The 19,245-nt window shown below is 35.9% G+C and overlaps 1 protein-coding gene across 1 annotated transcript; it reads left to right on the plus strand.

Moving 5' to 3' along the window:
* The first annotated feature begins 580 nt into the window (after positions 1 to 580).
* On the plus strand, positions 581 to 13,651 carry LOC111047194. The gene is made up of 5 exons (XM_039438520.1): positions 581 to 739; positions 3,808 to 3,931; positions 5,325 to 5,501; positions 8,028 to 8,257; positions 10,884 to 13,651. The coding sequence occupies exons 1-5, from the start codon at positions 603 to 605 to the stop codon at positions 11,383 to 11,385; spliced, it is 1,170 nt and encodes a 389-aa protein (XP_039294454.1). The 5' UTR covers positions 581 to 602; the 3' UTR covers positions 11,386 to 13,651.
* Positions 13,652 to 19,245: the final 5,594 nt, after the last annotated feature.

Genomic DNA, 19,245 nt, shown 5'->3' on the forward strand with positions numbered 1-19,245 from the left:
GTAGCTATCGCGAAAACTAATTAAACCCCTCATGTGTCTGCTTTCCTGTTACACTTGAAAAGCGGGTTTTAGACAAATCAAAATAAAAAATAAAAATACTTGGAGAATTTCCTGATATCAGATTACCTCAGATTTGCTAGAGCTATCACCTTCCACTTCTGCTTTCGGAAGTGCTTAGTAAACAACTATTCTCATCTATATATTGTTTATTTTTTATTTTTGTGTGTGGCGAAAAATAGAGTTCGCACCACGGGCAAAATTGTTTTTCCGGCTCTCAATCTTTTCTAGTCCTCGGCCTACGGCCTTGGACTTGAAAACCGATTTCGAGCCGGAAAAATCTCATTTTCTGCTCTAGGTGCGAAATATACTATTTCTACATTTCAACTCGAAAATGGCCTATGGTGGAAGCTAGTCGTTCAAATATTTTAAAGTTTTTAATAATAAAGGGGTACTATAAGTTTTTATATTGTTTTTATCAGTTGTGTATCATGCACGATCTGTATTTTCTTGCTTTGAATGTAAAAAACCATGAATTTATTGATGTTGTTTTACAATAAATAATTTTGCGGAATTAATTGGACAGGAGACAAGGTGATACTTCAATGATTGACAACAGCAAGATGTGTGCCTCACGGGTAGAAATGGCCAAGCCTAAGAGGGCGCGCACAACCATGGGAAACTGGAAGTACATTGTCAACACTGGAGACTACTCCCAATCTCTCAGGCTGGAGATGTGCTTGTGAGTTGACATTTTTCATATTAGTAACCAAAATATTGTTCTTCCAAAATTGTTTTGTCAGTTCTGGATTCTGCACCTCATCACCATATATCTAGGACACATCATCCGAGCGACGTGAGGTCCAAGATTCAAGTCGACGGTTTTGCATTTCTCTTCATGTTTATATGTTTCATGTTCCGCATTTACGGCGAAACGCGGCAATAGATTTCCATGAAATTTGACAGGTATGTTCCTCCTTAAATTGCGCGTCGACGTATATACAAGGTTTTTTGAAATTTTGCATTTTAAGGATAATACAAAAGGAAAATGAGTCTCTTTCGAACGCCAATATTACCGTGAAAATCAGATTATAGAATTATCCATCATAAATCAGCTGTCGAGTGGATTATTAATTGCATGCAATGATGCATGCAATAAATAACCCAATGTAATTTGGTAAAAAATGAGCTGTCGTGTGGACTATTAATTGCAAGCGATGAAGCATGCAATATTGATAGCTCAAAGTAGGTAGCTTATTATTTCCTCCCGACTTTTCTCTGCTTTCAACTCGGTAAGCTTTTAATGATAGTAGCATAGTTGTTTACAACAATTTATTAGCATTCTAATGGCAATAATTGTAATTAATAATTATTGTCGATACATCATTTCAAACAGCCATTAGTTGTTTACACACCGATATCATCTCGTCAGGACAGGATTCACTCTGATATTCACTCTAATATTCACTCTGATGGAGATTGTGGATTTTAACTGCGCGAGGTCTACTGTTCACAGAACTACTAGTATAATAAAGGAAAGAATTATACCAAGGCCACTCTATATGTTCATCTAGAGTGGCCTTGCTTATATACCTACGAGATAGAAAATTCTGGAACGATGCATCATCACATCTGGGCTACCGGACTTATAATTTGAAATTTCGCATATTTATTCTCAATTAAATTGAAGTATAGACTTCCTAGCCAAATTTATTATGTACTAGCCGTCAGGCTCGCTTCGCTCGCCATATCCGTCTAGCCAGGGGGCTCCGCCCCCTGGACCCCCGACTGGATCGTCCAAGAATGAGATCAGCAGGCGAGCTTCGCTCGCCTGCATTTTTCATTTTTATCATATTATATTAGGACAATCCAGACGGGGGTCCAGACTAAACGTCTGGCTAAACGGATATGGTGAGCGAAGCGAGCCTGACGGCTAGTAATATATTATTCCCAGGATTGAAGTACCAGTGCCCAATCAATTTTTCCGCGATAAATGCATTTAAATCTTTAACTTGGTGCCAACCTAACAAAATCAACTCAACTTAATGCCAACCTGACAAAATTATTAATTTAGTTGCCAGTTAACAAGTGTTTCGAAGAGGTACTCTATCTAGATTATAGTTCTATAGTAACATATGATATGGAAATTTCAATTCTAATTAAGAGATTGGGAGAAGAAGAATATACATGCTAAAAGACGAACTTTAAACCCTTAAAAACAACCCTTAGAGTTAAAATATTGCCAAAAGATTTCTTAGTGCGCCTCTTAAGTCCAACTGAACATACCTACCAAATTTGAACGTTTTTTGTCCGGTAGATTTCTAGTTATGCGAGTGAGTGAGTGAGTGAGTGAGTCAGTCAGTCAGTCAGTCAGTCAGTCAGTGAGTGCCATTTCGCTTTTATATATATAGACTAGCAGATAACCCGTGCTTCGCAAGAGTTTACTTGACATACTAAAATTTACCTACTGGAATCTTGAAAATTCAAAATAGGACTATAACCTTCCTCAGTAAAATTACCTTCTTCTGTGTAAAATTTACCGAGGAAGGTTATAGTCCTATTTTGAATTTTCAAGATTTCAGTAGGTCAATTTTAGTATGTCAAGTAGACTCTTGCGAAGCACGGGTTATCTGCTAGTACATAATAAATTTGGCTAGGGAGTCTATACTTAGCCATTGTTAGTTGTATTCTGTGCTATTTCGGGGATGAGATATTTTGATTTTGCACAGAATCACTCGCTCACTTTTTACTATCCACAGACGACGAAAGTCTCAGCTATTTCAGCCAAGGATGAATTATCCTTTCAATGTCGTTCAGCCAGTTTTCCCAAGGATGAGACCTTGTGCAATCGAATTTTTATATTATAAACCTATTATGATTCAAATTTAGTGAAAATCGTTAGAGCCGTTTTCGAGATCCGTTGAACATAAATAACCAGAAATAAAAATATAAACAGTATACAGAAATTGCTCGCTTAATATAATAGGATTATGTGGAATTTTTCTCCTATGTTTGGTTTTGAAGTATCTAAATTTAAAAATCTACTTTGTGAAATTATTAAGAACTGAAAATTTTGTGAAGTGAACAACTACAAGACTTAACCTATTTCGGACTAACGGATGTAACCTTATCCAAATTTGGGAGAGGAATAGCTCACGTTTACCTTATTTTCTCTCTCCCTATCATTTTGATAATCTACTTATTGAATGAATCAATAAAGAATATGAATCAATCCTATCCTATTCTATGCGAATACCAACATAATGTTGAAAAAATAATGCAATCCTATTGGTCGGTTAGTCAAATAATAGAATGACGGCTTGGATCAATGACGGTTTCCCTTCGACCAATGAGAAGCTGTTAAAAGTGTGAGTGGACCTGGCTCGCCTGTGATTGGCCGAAGCATTGTAAAGTAACAGATCTCTCATCTGGATGTGAAATCCGTTACCGATGAGCTGTTTATCAATACGAATATGATCTGGAATAATCCAATATACTCAAAATGAATGAAGATAACAACCTTGTATTAACCCATCTACAGTAATACACTACATTTAAAACTATAGTGAGGTCCACGTTATAATGCCAGTGGAAAAAATAGAGCAACATCGCTCCCTGACAATTATTCATGCTTCTTCATTCAAACAGTGCCCAATCTAATTTTAAATATTATATATTAAATATTATGATTAATAGTATTTTATACAATGAATAAATTATAATTATAAAATAGTATGTTTTCCATTTAACGTTATAGTATTGTATCATCTTAGAATGTGATTTTGTATAATAATTGAATAAATTTTCCAGGAGACCTCAGGCTTCCTGTTCATATATTGCTCCAGGAGTCAGATCTGAATGTATGCAGGTCTATAACTATCATCGTCTACTGACGTGGGACCAGAGTACTGGACTAGCTATGGATATGTTCAAGGTATATTATAGTGGTTCAAACTTTCTGAATCCATGAATTTTTTATTCACACTCCATTATCAAAACCATTATCAGTTAACTCCATTATCAATTATTAGGTTTGAATAAAATTCTAGTTCTGACCACTGATGTCGAATTTCACCAACTTCGGTCAAGCTCAAGACAATTGACTTCACGAAAGTTTTATTATCAATCTATCTAAATTAAAAATTGTTTGTTGCATTCTGATTTGTATATAAAGATTGATGATTTACTGTATAAATCTAAATGGACACAACCAACATAATATTTGGACAATTTAAGACAAAATTAGAAAATTGGAAGTTTTATTATCAATCTATCAAAATTCAAAATTGCTTGTATTCTGATTTGTATATTCAGTTAGATGATTTAGTGTATAAATTTGATTGGACATAACCAATGATATTTGCACAATTTAAGACAAAATTGGGAAATTGAAGAAGTTTTGGGCAATAGCCTGTCCTTTGTTTTCGACTATTTTATTGTTTACTCTATCCAATAAATCTATACAAATAAAAATCGAGCCTCAAATTTTGACTAACTTTTTAATAAGTTTAACTAATAATTTTAACTGAGATAATTTAACTTAGACAATTAAGTTTAAGATAACTTTAACTAAGTTTTTTCAATAACTTTTATGTGTGACCGATTTGATGATTTTTTAGTTGTGTTCGTTATGTTCAGGACCAGGTTTATGGCCTATCAAATTTACAATCTGATTTCAGGACTCTTTCCTACGGTCCTTCAAAGTTTACATGTAATCCTTATGAGAGAAGATTTGTGAGCTGGCCACACACAGAAATAAAAATCAGCTTTTATAATCATTGCGTCATACAACAGCCGTCGGTTGATAGTAGACAAGAGTGTGTGCTGCTCCATAACCGCCCATGTATTTTATTCTGAGCGCACTGACTGAAAACAAAATGACTGTTCTGTGTGTAACCATCCAGTAGTGCGTTCTCAGGTTGAATACATTGCTTTGTTTCGAATAATTATGCTGTCTTCGGTGTTCAGAATTAATTGATTTCTAGTAAATTGTTCATTTTACAGTTGGAAAATTATCTATATAAATGAAATGCCGCATCGCGCCTCCTCAGGTGTGCATCCAGCTAAAGTTTGTCATGAAATGCATTAAACTATTTGGTGGTACGAAGTTCGCCGGGCCACCTAGTAAATAAATAAATTGAAATCAAATTCATGCGAAAATAATGTGCCTTTGTCTCGTTATGTTCAATTCACACTCCATAGTCAATATTATTTATCTCTCCAGTATTATTTACAAGTTCTATTCAGTTTAATAACTTTGGAAATGTAAATTTGTAAGAAATAACCTTGTATTTTCGTTTATAATCATTTTTTTTTGTAATTGACAGGTACCGACATGCTGTTCATGTCACATTCAAAACGGGTTCATGGCGGGGCAATCACCCCGACCCCCCATGCCTAGCGGCCTCCCCACCATGTTCCCTGATTCAGGACCTGAAAGCAACTTTATCACCTCAGAACTCATGTCACAGGCTATGCAGAGGTTACCGCCTGGGATGTTGCAGGTATATACTACAAAATAACATAGATTACATTATTTTCAATGATTTTCCAATCGAAAAATATAAAGGTGCGTACAGATAACGCGCCTCCAACACGCTCCGCACTCGCTCCACGCACACTCCGCACTCGCTCTACGCACACTCCGCACTCGCTCCACGCACACTCCGCACTCGCTCCGATCATAAACGTTACGGGAGAAGTTAGCTCTTCTCGCGTCCACTCTTGCTCCCCGGTCGATCATCAATCGATCTTGACGTTCGATTGCAGAGCAGAGCGAAAGTCTGTACGCACTTTTATATTATTACATTCTTGAACCTGTCTAACAACGCATCCAGTCCTACCTAACTCTACCTAATACAGAATGTTCCCATTTCATTTAATCTAATTAAGTTTCAATTCATTCCATTCCATTTCAAGCTGGAGTGTTGAATGTGTACGAAACATCGTGGATCACATAATTATTGTCAATCCCAATCGATTTCTCAATCAAAAAATATAATCCAGTCATGTACTTGATGTGGTTCAGCTATCAGGTATAAAGAATATCATGGATTACATATTTATTTATGATGATTCTGTAGTCAATAAACAGAAGCCATACGTTTACTCAATACAAGACACGCAATACCTAATTCTAAATATGGTCATGAAAGCCTTTAAACAGGCTGAGATTACAGAAACTACCCGACTTATGAGAAGCATGATAGATCATGTCTCCAAAAGTGTATTGGATTCATACATCCAATCTTAGTTCTCATGGCTTTTGAACTGGCTTCATCCAGATGTTTTATTGATCTTTGTTCAGAACAAGCATTCGCTTGTTTGGTCTGACCCCAGTCTTTTAGGCTGGGCACACACCAGTCAGTCAAGACAAGACAAAACTGATCATACACGTCCAGTCACAATACTTCACATTGTTGCTTATGAAGCAACTTACACTGATTAGTGCAATTAGACATGTCTTCATACCTATGTGACATGTTGTGAAGAAACTATGTGAAGTATTGTGACTAAATGTGTCTGATCATGTCTTGTCTTGTTTCGACTAACTGGTGTGTGCCTAGCCTGAGGCTGTGCGTACACCGGTTAGTCAATACAAAACTAGAGTGAGGTCCACGTTATAATGGCAGTATTTATTCAATCAATATTGGTGTTGCTAGCCTTGTCTATCATTCGACAAAACAGATAGCGCTATCCTTCTATAGCTTCGCAACGCTGCCAAATCTGTTTTTAACAATGTAGTAGAAGTATAATAAATTAAGGCAGAGAATCGGCAACGCTGTCCACCTATCTCTGTTCACTGTCATTATAACGTGTATCTCACTATAGTTACGTTTAGTCACAATAGTCACGTTTAGTCACAATGCTTCATATAGTTGCTTATTATGAAGACGTGTCTATTTGCAATGACATCAGTGTGAGTTGCGTCACAAGCAGCTATGTGAGGTGTTGTGACTAAACGTGTCTGATCATGTCTTGTCTTGACTAACCGGTGTACGCATAGCCTACGCACAGTCGAAACAAGACAAGACATGATCAGACACATTTAGTCACAATACTTCACATAGTTTCTTATGAAGACGTGTCTATTTGCAATGACATCAGTGTGAGTTGTGTCACAAGCAGCTATGTAAAGTATTGTGACTAAATGTGTCTGATCATGTCTTGTCTTGTTTCGACTAACTGGTGTGCGCCTAGCCTTAGCTAAATACCTGTACCATTCTGTATTGGTAATATTGGTTATAATGCTTCTCTCTCCACCCACATTAGCTGTTGTCAAGAAAACATAATTATTGTTACTTTCTCAATATTAGTCTCTAATCTAGGACCAAGCCTAGTACTGTGACTAAACGTGTCTGATCATGTCTTGTTTGTTTTGAGTAACTGGTGTGCGCCTAATCTAAGAGTAGAATATTGTAGAATGTGTAGAATTACATTCTTAAATCACTGGTTACATGCGTCTGTTACCTGTGACTTGTTACTGTATTGACGAAACTTGAAAAACGTTCTTTGTTGTTGTAAAAATATTGTTCAGTTGTGATGAAATAAACTAGGGCATCTTTGATTGTTTCAGAAATTAATACTTCCGTCGATTTTCAGCTTTCATTCAAAATTTTAAAGAACTTTCTGGGTTGATGTTGATAATAATTGATCAGTTGTGACGAAATAAGCAATAGCATCTTTAACTGTTTCAGAAATTAATACTACCATGAATTTTCAGTTTTCATTCAAAACTTTAAAGAACTTTCTGGGTTGATGTGGATAATAATATTGATCAATTGTGACGAAATAAACTAGAGCATCTTGAATTGTTTCAGAAATTGATACTTCCGCAAATTTTCAGTTTTCATTCAAAATTTTAAAGAACTTTCTGTGTTGATGTGGATAATAATTGATCAGTTGTGACGGAATAATCTATAGCATCTTTAATTGTTTCAGAAATTAATACTACCATGAATTTCCAGTTTCCATTCAAAACTTTAAATCCTTTTTTTTTTGTTTTCTAAACTTTTCGATTTTCTCGACAGGGCATGCGCATGCGAGGAGACATGCTCGGTCACCACAACATCCCGAAACGGGAGTCGAATTCGGGGGGCGCCGGCACCCCCAGGCGACCCCCCCAGGGCACCGTGATCCACAGGGAACCCCCTCTGCCTCTCCAGGACGAGGCACCCCCCGAGGCTCCACCCCGTTACCCTCCTTACCACAACAATGTGAGACGGACTTCGCTGAGGAACCATTCATCCGACCAGGACAGGTCAGTTCACACTAACAGAAGGAGCTCCAGGGATAGATATCGACGCCGGTACCGGAGGATTATCAATAGAGAATAGATAGATTGGTTCTTGAATGAAAGAGATAAACTTTCAGATTCTATACCAGAACAGGACATGTCAGCTCAGACTAGCAGAAGGAGGTATGGATGTCGGTACAGGAGGATCATTGATGAGAATAAACAAATAAAGTTAATAGAAAAATAGCTGAACTTATGCCAGGTTGCAGAGTCGTCACATAAAGTAAAAAACAGGCAGTTGACTCATTTACGAAGCCATAAATTCACTTTCCGTTGCACAGATGTCAAAGTAAACTATATCTCCCATAAAACTAAAAACGCCCAATTAGACACATGATTTCGTTGCACAGTCGTCAGAAAGAGCTTCTATGTCTCCAATAGCTAAAAAAGGTCAGTTAAGTTATGGGCCCGAAGTCGTGCTGTTAAATCCAATATCTACTCCAGCCAAATGCATTTTAGAGGTTGTGATAGCTTTTTTTGGAAGAAGTTTACGAAAAACCATCTGTATAAAGTAAATGATTTTTTCTCTCCCTATGTTTTTCAAGTTGTTCATAACCTCCAAATCGCTAAATATGGTGAGAAATCTCGCCAAAAGTCAAGAGTCGCCATATTGTTTATCAATTTTATGTGAGGTCTTTTAGGTCTGTTCACAGTGATGTCGATCGAAACTTTCCCCGAAACCAAGACATTGGTTGGATAGAAGCATGTACGAGAAAAAGTGAATAGAGCTGCAGTGTGACCTATGTGTGATGCTAATTCGAGATATAGCTAAATGGGCTTCGGCAAACGACTTTGCAACGACCAACCATTTATGTCAGTGATTTTGAACTATGTTTCACATAGCTATGTTTGATTTTATGTAACGACTCTGCAACCGGGCATCAGTGATAAAATAGACTATAATATGATAAAGTCCATATGAATTATCTTTGATTTCAATCATTACGTTAATATATATGATCAACTGATTTTAATCATATCATGACTTTAATCTTTTATCAGTAAGAGCGAGGCTACACGAGTTTTTCAAGCATTTTCTACATGAGTCGGCAGGCAAGAAGCTCTCCTATTGGCTGATTCTCGATCAGTCAGCTTCCCTAATCAGCTGGTTCCCGAAAGCCAAGCCAATCAGAGAGTCTCCTGCTCTGCGACTCATCTGAAAAACGCTCGTGTGGCCTCGCCCTAACTTATCTATATATATAAAAGCGAAATGGCACTCACTCACTGACCGACTCACTCACTCACTCACTCACTCACTCACTCGCATAACTAAAAATCTGCCGGACCAAAAACGTTCAAATTTGGTAGGTATGTTCAATTGGCTCTTTAGAGGCGCACTAAGAAATTTTTTGACAATAATTTAACTCTAAGGGTTGTTTTTAAGGGTTTAAAGTTCGTCTTTTAGCATGTATATTCTTCTTCTCCCAATCTCTTAATTATAATTGAAATTTCCATATCATATGTTACTATAGAACTATAATCTAGATAGAGTATCTCTTCGAAACAGTTGTTAACTGGCAACTAAATTAATAATTTTGTCAGGTTGGCATTAAGTTGAGTTGACTTTGTTAGGTTGGCACCAAGTTGAAGATTTAAATGCATTTATCGCGGAAAAATTGATTGGACACTGCTACTTCAATCCTGGGAATATTATATTACTAGCCGTCAGGCTCGCTTCGCTCGCCATATCCGTTTACCCAGACGTTTAGTTTGGACCCCCGACTGGATTGTCCTAACATATGATAAAAATGCTCAAATGAAAAATGCAGGCGAGCGAAGCGAGCCTGCTGATCTCATTCTTGGACGATCCAGTCGGGGGTCCAGGGGGTGGAGCCCCCTGGCTAGACGGATATGGCGAGCGAAGCGAGCCTGACGGCTAGTCAATTATAATTATTACTTTGTCTGTGCAAACGGCTAGTCTTTGTATCTCTACTTCTTCATAATGTTTTCCATATTGCTTAGGAATATTAATATAATCATCAATCTAGATATCTGTAAAACTGGATTGTGATGATTGAATAGGCCTTAATATTATGATGTTAAATAGGAAATTATAAGTAATCTTGCTATGAAACAGGCTCAGGAAACTAACAAGTCAAATGGTTATGCTAGATTAACATTGTTTAAATTGAGTAATTTAAGTAGTTGAACCAATGATTGAATGAGTAGATAATAGCATGCTATGAGGAATTTTATTGTTTCATTACTGGAAATTCAATGGGAACTATCAAGGTTTGAGAAACTGAAGAACTTAATTTTCCAATAACTACTTTGGTTACATGTGGAGTAATATTGTCTTGCTGAATGTTGAAAATAGAAGAAGTTTGTTTAGTAGAGTATATAAATAGTAGATAAAAGAATTCCTCTGGAGTATTTTTAGAGGTATTTGAATGTTCAATAAAAGTGCACTCCTTATAGTTCATAAAATACTGGTTTCTAGCTCAAAGTACAGATACTAAACTTCATCAAGGGTAAGAATGAAAAACTAACAACCAAATCAAATTTGCTGTATTTTGTTATATGATATATTCATCTAATACTTGTGTAAATAGTTTGTAAATAGAACTATTTTCTGTTTCCGAAATTGCAGGCAGAAAATACGTGGCAGTATACCATTGACTCCAAACCAGCGGCATCCTGATTTGCCAGCTGATAATATGATATCATCAGTGACGTCACAACAACATTTGTCACCAGTGACGTCACACCAGCTAGCGGCAGTGACGTCACAACAACAACACCCATCCCAAATGACCTCACACTTATCATCGGTGACATCCCAACAGCACCCACTACATTTCTCATCAGTGACGTCACAACATCACCCATCACAAATGACGTCTAGGTTACCAGTGACGTCACCACGATCGCCAGTGACGTCACTAACACCGGTGACGTCACCAGTGACAACGTTAGTGACTGTGGCACCATCACGTCGCATAAACTATAGCTATCACCCGATAATTGACTTTTTCAAAACTGCTACATCAGCAGTTAGCAATGAGGAAGAGCGTAGTATGGATAGGGCAGACTGGAGGCCGGTTACTGAGGCGTTGTTACTCCATAGTAAGAGACAGAAGCTGAAAGAATGAGAGAGAGAGAGTCGAGAAAATAAGGATGAAGTGGAATCACAAGGGGGATTTGATGAATGAAAAAAATGCCTACAGACTTATGCTCCACGAACACGCGCATTTCTCTTTCCATCAGCTGATGGAAATATATCTGTATTCGTAAAGGAACAGTAAGAGCCAGACCATATAAGGCGTTTTTTCAGGCGCCTATACAATCATTCGTCAATCGGAAAGCTTTGTACCCTGCCGACCTCAAACGCCGTCTGATAACGCCTGCAAAAAAAAACTAAGGCCCGGTTGCACAAAAGCTGGTTAAATTTTAACCGTGATTAATTTCACGAGAGCCAGTCAGAGAAGGGCTTTTAGATAAGACGGCTCCTCTGATTCATTCTCGTGGAAATTGATCACGATTAAAACTCAACCGGCTTTTGTGCAACCGGCACTCAATATGGTTTGGCTCTAAGGTGAAAATATAATGAGAATCAGTTGATGAAACGTGAAATGAGCGCATAAGTCTGTAAGCCCCTAAAGAAAGTAATGATAGAATTGGCGAGAATGAAGAATAAACTGAAATAAGAGAAAATGAAGTTGAAACAAGTAATATTATTAGAAGGATTACTTTATACTTTGAAAAAACAAATAGAGACTTGAACCACTACCTCCGTAAACAAAGCCATAGTACATTCTGGTGACGTCAGCATAGGTAGGGCTCCTACACCAATGAAAACACTAGCTGATATAGATCAGCTGAAATCAACGAATTTTTATTGGTCTAGGAGCCCTATCTGTGCTGACGTCACACGAATGCACTAATGCTTTGTTTACGGAGAAGTGCTTGAACCAAATCTGTTCAACCAAATTGTGAGAGATTTCAATCTTACCATACAAGCCCATATACTATAGATATATTTAATATTTGACAACACAGTCAATTTTGAATATAGTTGTTAACTATGATAACATAGTTGTTGTCAATTTAGAATATATCCAGTCTGCTCAATTCACCCTGAAGAAACAAAAATGGAGTCACTCATGTTATGTGACAAAAACAGAGAAGAAGAGAGTGTATTGGTACGCCTGTACTAACATAAAAACAAATAAACAACGCGTTTCAGCGTAAATGATGAAAAAGTACCTAATGAATAATTCAGATTGAATTTCCATCAAGCTGTTTACCTTGTTGTCAATATTTGCAGTAGTAGAAGTCTTCGGGGGATTTACAGCATTTGATTTGGATTTTCGTTTGATAATGATTATTAATTAATTTCATTCAAATGTTGATAAAGCTGGAAAATAATAATTATATAGTTTGGGAATCATTTCAACGGTACAGTTTATAACGCATGAGTAGTTTTGATAACATACAATAATATTAATAATTAAAATATGTTGTGCTTGCTAGATTATTAACGAACTCCATCTATGTATTGCTTGCCATCAATTTAATAACTGGAATAAATGTTTGTTATTCATAACACTAGAGTGTGAGATTAATTACTTTTAACATAAAGAGGAGAAACCCATTTCTCCCTCCACAGTTTGTAGCGTGGACACAGACGGACATCTTGCGCTCAATTGGATGCGCCATCTCATTTTTCTTCATCTTCTTGTGATGAAAACATCTCTGTGACATACACAAACCAATATACCTGTTGACCAGTACACTACTTGGAACATTGCCAGTGGAGGGGAGTGTTGCCGCGTCGCGTTACAAAGCTCTCTCACTCAGACACAAAAGAAGGAGAATGCTGCTAGGTAGTGGGAGTGATTAGTGGAGGATAGAGCATCGGACCTCTCCGTCTTCGAGAAAGAGCCGTGTTAAAAGTAATTTATCTCGCACTTTAGTTTACTTGTAGCTAGTAGCTGAGTTAACAAAGACCATCTTGAAATTTGGTACAAGAACGACCTTCTACCATGGGATATCTTCTTATGCTATATTTTCTCTATAGTATAATGTACATTCTTCAACAAGAAAGTAGTGAACAATTTTTGTACTGGAAAAAAACGTACGCTTTTTCTCGAGATAATTGCTATATATTGATCTTGCTCTCATTTAATTTATTATGGAAAGAAATGTATGTTTTTCGATTAATGTAACTGACAATATTCTCACAACTCATGACAGCCTAATTTATTTATTTGTTATGTAACTAAAGTCTACTTTAGTATGTAATTGTTACTTTTGTTTAAATGTACTTAGGAGAATAATTATTGTTTGTTCTCATACTGTGTGAACACTGTAAATATTTTTTTAGTTGTAAATAATTTATTGACAAGTTGAATATAAGTTTTTTTACACAAATTCTTGGTTATTTCAAGCCTTTCCTTGTCCTTGAATATCTTATTTATATAATATAAATTTGAATTTTGTGTTCGTATTTTGGTATTTAATTCACAAACCTCAATCGATCATCTTTAGGAGATGAACAGTTTTCGATTTTTGTCTGCTGATCCGTTAATAAACATCATTTCTATTCATAGGAACAGTTTTCGATTTTAGTCTGCTGATCCGTTAATGAACATTATTCCTATCCATGTATCATTTATATTTTTATTATCATTTATATATGACTGGCAGGTAACCCGTGCTCCACTATGGTCCAATTAACAACCTGACAAGCTGAATACTTGACCTACTGAAATCTTAAAGAACTGAAAATAGGTCTATAACCATTCTCGGTAATTTGAGAATCTATAAGCAAAATTTTAAAGTTAATCAGTTGAGTGGTTGAGACGTAATGATGCGTCATTCTTGTATTTCCTATCCCCTACGTGTATAAGCTAATTCTCTCTTTCATTTTAGATTCATGTATAATTCAACAATGAATCACCAGGCTCAATCTCCACTGCTTCATCTACTATAATTTTATTCAATTTAATTTGAAAGATGTTCAAAGAGAATGAGGGTTATGTATTTCAAATGAGAGTTTACACAGAATAAATAGATGCATTTTTATAATATTATTAGGAATGTGTGATCTCATGTCAAGAGCATATATAAGAGCAGACGACTTTATCAATGTCTTATACAGGGTGTCCCACCTGTGTGGTGTGATAGTCAAAGACCATGAACTCTACATTAAATTTGCAACAAAAAATGTTCAGTAAAATATTCCTATATCGACCTCAGTTTTCGAGATATTTAGGTTTTTTGATATTTTTGAAAAACATCAAAAACTGGAAAACTATCAGTCAAAATCTAATTCCAAGGACATGATTGGAAAGGAGAAGAAATTTTCAATAAGATTCATATAATTTGTTTCTTTGTTTGATGTTTTTGAACTTTTTATGAGTGTTCAAAGTTGAAAAAGTACGTTCGTCGAGTTCAAAGCCAGATTTCAAACAGCTTGAACACACATAAAAAGTTCAAAAACGTCAAACAAAGAAACAAATTATTATTGAAAATTTCTTGCTCTTTCCAGCCATGTCCTTGGAATTATATTTGACTGATAGTTTTCTAGTTATTGATGTTTTTCAAAAATATCGAAATATCTCGAAAACTAAGGTCGATATAAGAATATTTCACTGGACATTTGTTGTTGCAAATTTAATTTATAATCCATGGTTTTCGGCTGTTACACCTTTTCTGAAACACCCTATATATGTAGGTGAAATGACGCCCCAAGAGAGACTTCTTCAACCAATCACGAGCTAACCAATAGGAGAGTAGCAATTCTGTTATCATGATGTCAGCCAATGGGAGTCGAGTTGGAGAGATTTCAAGATTCTACCAATCACAAGCCAGCAAATGAGGACGTAGCTAACAGCCAATAGGAGTGTAGTAAGAAGAAGCTCCAGCATTCACAAACTTAAGCTGGTCACACACCGATCAGTCACGATTGGTTTTACTAGTCACGTTTAGTCACAATACTTGCTGCTTATGACGCAACACACACTGATTAGACATGACTCCATAACTTGTGAAGTATTGTGACTAAACGTGACTAGTCTTGTCTTGACTAACCGGTGTGGTGACAGCCAGTAGTGACAGCTAGAGAGATGATTAGGCAAGGAAAGGAGAATGGAAAGAAAGTACAAGAAGAGGGAAATAGAAGAAATCACAAAAGGAGAAAAATCAGGTGAGAAATGGAGAAAGAAGAAAAATCAGGTGAGAAATGGAGAAAGAAGAAGAAGAAAGAGAGAAAGGAGATCGAGTAGATTCAGCTAACTGTTGATTCTGAGATGGAAGCAGAGAAAAGTGAGTAAAAATTCCAAAATATATTATGTTAAATACATTTGGCTATGCTAGCTAATCTGATAAACAAATTATTATTTATTAATAAGAGTTTTGCATTAAATTATTTCAATAAACAATAATTCATCGGCTGTTCCAAAAGTAAAGTAAGTTCCAGAAGCTTCACAATACTAGTTTCAAGTACAAATAACTGAACAATTCACAATGCAATACAGGATTATTGTTCCACAATACAAGACCATGCAATAGTTTTGATACTATAATATAAAATATAAAGAAAGACGTTGTGATAAAATATTTCAAAAAAGGGTACTGAGATTTTTATTTTCTTTATATTTTTATAAAATATAAGTATGATACTATACAAGGAAGCTATTATACCACAGTACTATTTTCTGTTCTATATAGCGTGTTCTGAAAAAGTTGCCCATCGTCAGGGCGTGATTCCTCTCAAGGTTTCAAGCAGATTTACCATGTTAAATGTACAATAAACACAAAGTATTTTTCTAAAGAACTTGTAGGAGATTGAATTTTTAGAGAAAGATGTAGAATAAGTCTATAATAGACAAACGCAACATTGAATAATAATCAATTACAAACAAAACGCATAAAAAATAGAGAGCTTAACAGATTTTGTCTATTTTCCATGCGTTTTGTATGTAACTGAGGATCATTTTTTTAATGTTGCGTTCGTCTATTATAGACTTATTCTACATCTTTCTCTTCGAAATTCAATTCTCTACAAGTTCTGTGGAAAAATATTCTGTGTTTATTGTACATTTAACATAGTAAATCTACTTCAAACCTTGAAGGAACTTTTTTTTCTGGACCAAGTTTCGCATATTTCATCTCATATTTCAACAATTACTGTAGCTACAGGTCTGGAAACGGTTTTATCTAATTTTTCAGTTCATTTTACACAAATAGTACGATAAATTGTACATCTTAATTAACAGCCAACAAATACCCGTAGGGATTCGTTTCGGCAGGGGAACTGAAATCTTCCATCCTCTATAGCTTGGTAACCAAGCATTTTCGGACCTATGTTAATTACAGCTTTTTTTCTTTTTTTGATGAGGGGAATCACGCCCTGACGTATGGGCACCTTTTTCCAGAACACTCTGTATAATCACTCTTATACAATCTCATTAAGTATACTCATAGAGAAACAATAGCATAAGTAAATATCCCATGGTATGGGGCGTTTATGTCGCAACTTTTACTGTTATCTCAAGCTATTAGTCCACGTAGTTCTTTCCTGTGAAGCTTTATGACGCTGGTAGTCTCTCATATTGTGCCGTTCATACACTCTTACCCGGTCAAAACAGTAAAAATCGACAATAATCGACAGTAATCGGCTTGAGATAACAGTAAAAGTTGCGAAATAAACGCCCTATACCATGGGATATCAACTTACGCTATTGTTTCTCTATGGTATACTTCTCTTATACCTCCTATATTCTCTCCATTGAATCTTTTCAATGAACCAGCTAGCATTCACTTTCCCAGAAATTGTATTTGATAAAAAATAATTTACTATCACAAAAATCATTAATAAATCACTGAAGCATGTAACCAAATCAATGATACATGACAATTATTTTATGATCACACATAATAATAAGCCTATTTGATAATACTTTTACATAACTATTAATTACGAGCATATTCCGTATCTTATTCCTCAAGAGTGTTAGGTAATAAGACGAGGTAATAGGTGATACGTTATCTTTACACAGTTAATACTATTCTACATCTTATCACATAATCCAAAATTTTCAATCAAATAGAACTGCTGTACTACTATCGGGATATCTTCCATTAATACTTTATGGTATTACACTACTAGTAGTTCTATGAACAGTAGACCTCACGCAGTATTCTCATCCACAAGTACCCGATTGAAAATATAGACCTTATGGAAATACAGCAATAGACTGGCTTCTCCACACATCTGTGTAATCACTTGTCAGCTGATTTATGATGAATATTCTATTGTCTGATTTTTACTTTCCTTGCCCTATTACCATAGGTAAGGAAAGTATTGCTTTCCGAAAAAAAAGGTACCCCAATTTCTAAATTTCTATACGTTTCAAGGTCACCTGAGTCCAAAAAGTGGTTTTTGGGTATTGGTCTGTATGTGTGTGTGTGTGTGTGGTGTGTGTGTGTGTGTGTGTGGTGTGTGTTGTGTGTGTGTGTGTGTGTGTGTGTGTGTGTGTGTGTGTGTGTGTGTGTGTGTGTGTGTGTGTGTGTGTGTGTATGATTGTATGTGCGTCTGTGTACACGATATCTCATCTCCCAATTAACGGAATGACTTGAAATTTGGAACTTAAGGTCCTTACACTATAAGGATCCGACACGAACAGTTTCGATCAAATGCGATTCAAGATGGCGGCTAAAATGGCGAAAATGTTGTCAAAAACAGAGTTTTTCACGATTTTCTCGAAAACGGCTCCAACGATTTTGATCAAATTTATACCCAAAAAAAGGAATTGATAAGCTCTATCAACTGCCACTAGTCCCATATCTGTAAAAATTTCAGGAGGTCCGCTCCATCTATGCAAAGTTTGATTTTAGATTCTCAATTATCAGGCTTCAGATACAATTAAAACAAAAATTCCAAGTGGAAAAAATTGGGCTGAAAATCTCTACAATTAATGTCCAGTAACATCTTCAACTAAAATTGGAAATAAGCTCGAAGTTCGAGAAAATAAGATTATTCAATTTGCAAACTGTTGGCAAGTGTTGATTCTATTAAATCATTCACTACGAACAGATAGCAGACTTCATGTATCTGCAGCGTTATTGTCCTGTCACCAGCTGGCTTAGATCTTCGAATAGTAGACAAATTTAGATGCGCGGGAACACTAGCGTCGGTTGATCAATTTTCATAATGGCAAGGAAAGTTGTGTGAGTGCGCCACACCAGATTTTTACTCTAATATTGGCGTGTGAAGGAGGCTCCCTTTTCCTTTTATATTATCCTTGAAATGCAAAATTTCCAAAAACTTTGTATATTCGTCGAAGCGCAATTAAAAAAGTAATTTACCTGTCAAATTCCATGAAAATCTATTTACCGCGTTTCGCCGTAAATGCGCAACATATAAACATTTAAACATTAAGAGAAATGCCAAACCGTCGACTTGAATCATATCTCACTTCGCTCGGTCAATTAGTCTACAGCTTTTCTTCAAGGAATCATTCATTGATACTTGATAGCATTATACAATTAATTAAGGCTATAATTATAAATTATAAGGCTAGAATATAGCCTTTCTCGAACAATTCACACTAAAACAAGATCTTTCCCACATCCCATTAATTACCATCATATTATCTTTCAAAATAGCCTCTCTACAAGGGAGCATTAAATTCAAAACCTAAAAAGCTAGTTTAGAATAGTATATACTAATTATTGGTATATGTTCATAGCATATACTCTTCACATTCTACCACACTCTTGTATATACTACTTCACATTCTACCACAAATTCTACGATGCCCAATTAATCATCGATATAACATTCAATAGAAAAGCCTTTCTACAAGGAACCCAACAATACTAGAAGCTTACTGGTATGGTGTAGTTAACATGACTTTAGGCTCAAATTAGGCTTCACAGACATTAACAACTGGAGCGTTATCATAAATGGTGCATGATTTAGAGGCTTTTTTCTTCTTCATCAT

This window comes from Nilaparvata lugens, chromosome 11 (genome assembly GCF_014356525.2).
Source record: "Nilaparvata lugens isolate BPH chromosome 11, ASM1435652v1, whole genome shotgun sequence".
NCBI classification, from domain to species: Eukaryota; Metazoa; Arthropoda; class Insecta; order Hemiptera; family Delphacidae; genus Nilaparvata; species Nilaparvata lugens.

Coding starts and splice junctions, on each gene's coding strand:
- LOC111047194 (XM_039438520.1), top strand. CDS start 603: ATGATTGACAACAGCAAGATGTGTGCCTCACGGGTAGAAATGGCCAAG. Junction 3,932..5,324: donor TAGCTATGGATATGTTCAAG/GTATATTATAGT, acceptor TGTAATTGACAG/GTACCGACATGCTGTTCATG. Junction 5,502..8,027: donor TACCGCCTGGGATGTTGCAG/GTATATACTACA, acceptor TTTTCTCGACAG/GGCATGCGCATGCGAGGAGA.